The following is a 6884-nucleotide window of genomic DNA, read 5'->3' on the forward strand; positions in this document are numbered from 1 at the left end:
CCCTAGGAATATTCAATTACAAATTCTATAAATATACAAGTATTTTTAATTACTTCATATAAAATGAACTTAAAACTGTAATGTGCATATCAATATAGAATTCACATTTTGTTATATAAAAATAACTTTAATATTTAAAACAACTCAACCCAACATGTGCAATCGTGAAGGAAAATGGAAGTAAAAAGAGCAATTGTCTTTTGATTTTATACCACCATTTGTTCTGTTTTCCTGTGGAGAATTCATATAGAAGTGCAAGGACAACAAATTGTCAAGTTCAAATAAAAATTTATATCTTAAGATAAAAACAAGAGGCACAAGAAAACAACATAGATCTTTTTAACAGAAGGCTTCCTGTTGCTCTTGTTGTAGATGGTGATGCTTTGTGGTCCAAAGGTCCTATGAATTAATTACTCTCTTGACACATTGTTGGGAACCTATTGCCAGCCTTCTTCCTTACAGAAAGCCTTTGATGTTTGGAAAAATAGGAAGCAAATTGTGTTTTACCTTCATTTTAAAACTCTGATGCAACTCTAAAGAAAATAGATTCCTTGCCCTTTCATACTTTTACATGGTATACTAAGAAATGAAATATTTGGAGGGTAAAATTATTATTCTCCTAATTAATTAATACACTTCCTCTTCGTAATTTCTGTCTTATTGTCAAAAACGACCTCATAGGAGTGCCTGGGTGGCTCAATAGGCTAAGTGTCTGATTCTTAATTTTGCCAGGTCATGATCTCAGGGTTGTGAAATCAAGCTTCATGACCAGCTCAGTGCTCAGCCTTGTGCTCAGCCTTCAGCTTAGCCGGTCTCCCTCTCCCTCTGCTCCTCACCCCCTCCCCCGTTCTTTCTTTCTTAAAACTAAATAAATAAAATCTTAAACAAAGCAAAACAAAACAAAACACCATCATATTTTTATATTTTCAAATTGAAATCTTGGTTTCAGTTCTGATCCCTACATCACTATCTTTGTTCAAAGAATCCCCAACGCTTTATAGTTTCACTCTTAACTATTATTTTAACCATCACATCATATTAATTTCTATGATCAAAAGCGTTTCTATACTTTTGTTTTTTTCTACTTGTATCATTTAATTATGGAAATTATAATTGATCTTGGATTCATATTTTCAATTCTGTTGTGAGTTTTCAACCACTGAGAGTGATTTTGAAATCACATTAATCTATTCAAAAAGGTCAAGAACTCACCATGCATTGTCCAAATTCCAATAAGGTTTTCACATAAGAGAAACAATGAGATCATTAAATATTGATCCAGTGGAAATTCAAAAGAGGCACTTTTTTGTTATAAATGTTCTTTGAATAAGTGAGATATAAGGGTGCAAAAGATCTCCAAGACAATTTAGAGGTGACTGGAGTAAACACAATCAGAAAGGATACAACTAGATAGTACAGAACATCTTCCTTGGGGGGGACAAAACACAACACCACATATTTTAGCTACTGAGGGATAGTGGGGGACACTCTTCTCTCATTCTCCTCCTGGTTGAGCACAATTTAATTAAGGCTTGTGACTTAATGAGCTTCTCAGTTTCTGCAAGGTCAAATAGTAAGAATATCACAATCCAAAGAGAGAACACTTTAAGTCAATCTTCTCAGGTTTTTCCACTGCTGGATTTGAGGCTCCAGAAATCTCAGAAGCGCCTGAGAATGTGACATAAACAGTAAGGGTCTTTTACCCAGAATTTGTTATGGATGGCTTCTTAAATCTATGTGTCTTCAAGTCATTGATATTGAGATTACACTGTTCATAAAATAGTAGAAATTATTAGTGTATCATATTCAAAGACTAGAGAAAAAGCTAGAAGCAAAGCTTAGATTTCATTCCACATAGGACAGATTACTTATGTTTTCTGAAACAATGTCTAGCCTATTCTCAACTCTGTCTCTTAGATTATTCTCTCTCAGTTATCTTTCCCTTAGTTTCCAAAAATGCCCATTGAATTTCTATTACCAATAGCTAATTACATCACTTATTACTAGCCAGACATTGTGCTGGATGGTTGAAATACACAATTTTAATCTACTGGCACATTAATCTAATGGATTAGATATTATTTCAATTTTAATTAATCAGAAATTTATATATTCAGCAAATTATACAAGATAAGATGGCAATATCAAATGAGTTACTCATATGGAGGTTGAGAAACAGATCCAACAGTGAAGAGATAGGAAACCCTTAGTATATCCATTGCAATTGATATAATGAGAGAATATGGGATCATTCAAGGAAAACAAAATACTAGAGAAGAGGTGAGAGCCACAGTAAGACCTTGCTTATTTCAGCATTTAGATGTCAATTGGAAAAAGAGAAATGGAAAAGTAAGACTGCAAATGATTACCAGAGGTCAGAAACATAGAGTGGAAAAGGTAGAGTGATGTAACATAGAAGCCAAAAGAAAGAAAGTTTTGACAAAGTTAAGCAATTTCAAATGGTCTGCACATTTTAAGCTACATAAATATATAATTCTGTGAATTAAATTTAGTGACATAAAGATCTTAGGTATATCAAATTCAGTTTACCCAGAAATGAATTGTATTTGATTTTAAGACTTAAAAAAATGGATGAATTGTTACCTTAGAAATTTATACATGGTCTAATAAAAAATACCTAAAATTTCTAAAATTGAGGGCTTCTATTTGCTTGAAGAAAATGGATACCACTTGAATTAAATCTTTCTATCCAAAATACCAAATGTAAGATCAATAAGACATAGGAAAAAAATCCCACATTTTCTAAACCTTGATCATTATTACTAGGAGATGGAAAACATCCTGATTTTTCAAATTACTCATAAGCATAGAAGTAGATGACAAATTGCAACACAGTTACTACTGGAACTTGAGCCACTGCTGCAAGCCTTTGAAGATTGAGAATGAAGGAAGAGAACCTTTATAAGTCAATGGAAAAGAATATAGAACAGCAGATGTCTTTGACAAGTCAGGCAAAATCATTTCCAGAAAACAGAAATTCAACTTTAAAACAGTTGAATACAAATAGATGCAAGGAAAAAATTATATTAAAACTATCCTTCAAATATTATGAAAGAACTGTAAATATGCACAGATTCTGTCTCTGCAGGGCAAACTATTCTTACAAGCCCTTCTCTGTACTAGAGAATGAATCTCATACAACCAAAAAGGGATTGAAAAAGCTGGCAGGGGCGCCTGGGTGGCTCAGTGGGTTAAAGCCTCTGCCTTCAGCTCGGGTCATGATCCCAGGGTTCTGGGATCGAGCCCCGCATTGGGCTCTCTGCTCGGCAGGGAGCCTGCTTCCTCCTCTCTTTCTGCCTGCCTCTCTGCCTACTTGTGATCTCTGTCTGTCAAATAAATAAATAAAATGTTTAAAAAAAAAAGCTGGCAAAAGTACAAAGGTGAGGTGTTATGGAAGACAACAGTGTTCACAAGGTAGAAAATGAGGTAGAGAAAAAGGGGTAGAATAATATAATTTACTGTTGTGTAATAGGTAGGAGACAGACTATATCATGTAAACTTGACAAACTAGATGTGCAAGGAATAGTTAATAGAAGAGGACTGAGAACATTATAACAGATATAAACACGATACAAAATAAATATATGAATCATTCTAAATGCCACAAGTATCCAAAAACAAGCTGCAAATAATGAGAAAGAAATAGAGTAAGTGTAGCATATGACCATTAAAAATTATAATATTTAGTACAGAATAATATATTATAATAAAATATAATATATAATAATTTAGTATGATATAATATATAGTATAACAATAATAAATTAAAATAATTATAAAATAAAGCAATATGACAGAGTTGCTATATATCAAGCATATCCATAATCTGAATGGGCTCTATTTAGTAATAAAAAAATTAAAATTATATCGTAAGGCAATCTTCAGCTCTATTCTCTAAAAAGAGACTCATTTAGGTGGAAGCCTGAGCCGGCCGTGTAGCTTTCTCCCTTTGTCTAATAACCATGTCCACCAACGAGAATGCTAATTCACCAGCTGCCCGCCTTAATAGATTCAAGAACAAGGGGAAAGACAGTACAGAAATGAGGCGGCGTCGAATAGAAGTTAATGTGGAGCTGAGGAAAGCTAAGAAGGATGACCAGATGCTGAAAAGGAGAAATGTAAGCTCGTTTCCCGATGATGCTACCTCTCCACTGCAGGAAAACCGCAACAACCAGGGCACTGTAAATTGGTCTGTTGATGACATTGTCAAGGGCATAAATAGCAACAATTTGGAAAGCCAGCTCCAGGCTACTCAAGCTGCTAGGAAACTGCTTTCTCGGGAAAAGCAGCCCCCCATAGACAACATAATCCGGGCTGGTTTGATTCCAAAATTTGTGTCCTTCTTGGGCAGAACCGATTGTAGTCCCATTCAGTTTGAATCCGCTTGGGCTCTCACTAACATTGCTTCCGGGACATCAGAACAGACCAAGGCTGTGGTGGATGGAGGCGCTATCCCAACATTCATTTCCCTGTTGGCATCTTCCCACGCTCACATCAGCGAACAGGCTGTGTGGGCTCTAGGAAACATTGCAGGTGACGGTTCAGTTTTTCGAGACTTGGTTATCAAGTATGGTGCAGTTGAACCACTTCTGGCTCTCCTTGCAGTTCCTGATATGTCATCGTTAGCATGTGGCTACTTACGGAACCTTACTTGGACACTTTCAAACCTTTGTCGCAATAAGAACCCCGCACCCCCGCTAGATGCCGTCGAGCAGATTCTTCCTACCTTAATTCGTCTCCTGCATCACGACGATCCAGAGGTCTTGGCAGATACCTGCTGGGCCATCTCCTACCTGACGGATGGTCCAAATGAACGGATTGAGATGGTTGTGAAAACAGGAGTTGTGCCCCAGCTTTTAAAGCTTCTAGGAGCTACTGAATTGCCCATTGTGACTCCTGCGCTAAGAGCCATAGGAAATATTGTTACTGGGACAGATGAACAGACTCAGGTTGTAATAGATGCCGGAGCGCTTGCTGTCTTTCCCAGCCTGCTAACGAACCCCAAAACTAATATTCAGAAGGAAGCCACGTGGACAATGTCAAACATCACAGCTGGCCGCCAGGACCAGATTCAGCAAGTTGTAAATCATGGATTAGTCCCATTCCTCGTTGGTGTTCTCTCTAAGGCAGACTTTAAGACACAAAAGGAAGCTGTCTGGGCTGTGACCAACTATACAAGTGGTGGGACAGTTGAACAGATTGTATACCTCGTCCATTGTGGCATAATAGAACCATTGATGAACCTCTTAACTGCGAAGGATACCAAAATTATTTTGGTCATTCTGGATGCCATTTCCAATATCTTTCAGGCTGCTGAGAAATTAGGTGAAACCGAGAAACTTAGTATAATGATCGAAGAATGTGGAGGTTTGGACAAAATCGAGGCTCTACAAAACCATGAAAATGAGTCTGTGTACAAAGCTTCATTAAACTTGATTGAGAAGTATTTCTCTGTAGAGGAAGAGGAAGATCAGAATGTTGTGCCAGAAACTACCTCTGAAGGCTATACGTTCCAGGTTCAGGATGGCACCGCTGGGACCTTTAACTTTTAGCTTGTACAGCCGACGCAGAACGTTGTTTGTGGTGTGCTCTGTTTGGTAGAAGTTTGTCTTACTCTTTCTCTACTAAGAACTCTTTTTAAATGTGTTTTGTTATTGTAGCACTTTTTACAACAAAACTCTACTTGACCAGTTCCAAACTGTACAAACTGTATGAAGCTCCTCCTCCCAGTGGGTTTCTTATTTCTATGTGGAATCTCCTCTCTTGCAGTGTCTGTAAATAAAGATTAAATTCCACCCTTTTCTTTAAAAAAAAAAAATAAAAAATAAAAAATAAAAAGAGACTCATTTAAAAACAAATTATTGATACAAGTTGAAAATAAAAGTGTGGACAAGAATACACACACACAGGAAAAAGGAAATACTAATGGAATAAAAGTAGGGATTTTAATATGAATATAAGAGAAGAATCCCACCAATAATAATAATAAGAAGAAGAAGTGGGGTGCCTGGGTGGCTCAACTGGTTAAGTGTCTGACTCTTGATTTTGGCTCTAGTCATGATATCAGGGTTGTGAGATTTAGTTCTGTGTGGGGCTTTACACTGGGTGTGGAGTCTGCTCAAATTCTTTCTCGCCCTATCCTGCCCCTCCCTCCTGCTCCTATGCTCACTCTCTTTCTCTCTAACAAACAAAACAAAACAAAAATTAATGAGAAATACTTTTAGGACTAAAAGGCAAACAAAACAAAACAAAATAAAACAAAAACTGACACATGAATAGCTCTTCCTCTAAAAACATAGTAAACACCTATTAAGGCATACTGTAGAAAAGTAAGTAGAAATAAATTTTTTAAAAACACTGAACACATTAGCACACCATACTCAGTTAAAATCAGGGCATGTAGACAAACTGATAAGATTTTAAAAGATTTCAAAACATAGTATGGTAAAACTTTTAAATACACAATTTATAATCTATAATACACTCATAAAGACATACAATTAAAATTGAGCATTTAGAAGTGGATAGTGATCTGAAAGAAGACAATAAATAGATCCATTACTCAAATAATACAAAATAAAAAACTTCAAATTGATCACAGATATAATTTTACACAATGATCACAGATACATTTTATACAATGTAAAATGTAATCCTATAAGCACAAGAGAAAAAACATGGATAGAATCCTTTGTATTCTTTTGTAATCTTGGTATAGAGGAATGTTTTCTAATTATAACTGAAAATCAAGATGCAATAATAGAACAGATTGATAAATCTAACTAAAAATGTGGGAAAACATTTATAAAATATATCATTAGCTACAAAAAATTAAGTACATATTAAGTAAAAGACATAAAAAT

General features: G+C 35.6%; 1 protein-coding gene across 1 annotated transcript; it reads left to right on the forward strand.

Annotated features, from left to right (window-relative positions):
- The first annotated feature begins 3968 nt into the window (after nt 1-3968).
- LOC123938570 (importin subunit alpha-1-like) lies at nt 3969-5649 on the forward strand. Its single transcript, XM_046000064.1, has one exon. It carries the CDS (start codon nt 3984-3986, stop codon nt 5571-5573), a length of 1590 nt encoding a protein of 529 aa, XP_045856020.1. The 5' UTR covers nt 3969-3983; the 3' UTR covers nt 5574-5649.
- The last annotated feature ends 1235 nt before the right edge of the window (nt 5650-6884 follow it).

This window comes from Meles meles, chromosome 3 (assembly GCF_922984935.1).
Source record: "Meles meles chromosome 3, mMelMel3.1 paternal haplotype, whole genome shotgun sequence".
Lineage (NCBI taxonomy): Eukaryota > Metazoa > Chordata > Mammalia > Carnivora > Mustelidae > Meles > Meles meles.

Coding starts and splice junctions, on each gene's coding strand:
- LOC123938570 (XM_046000064.1), top strand. CDS start 3,984: ATGTCCACCAACGAGAATGCTAATTCACCAGCTGCCCGCCTTAATAGA.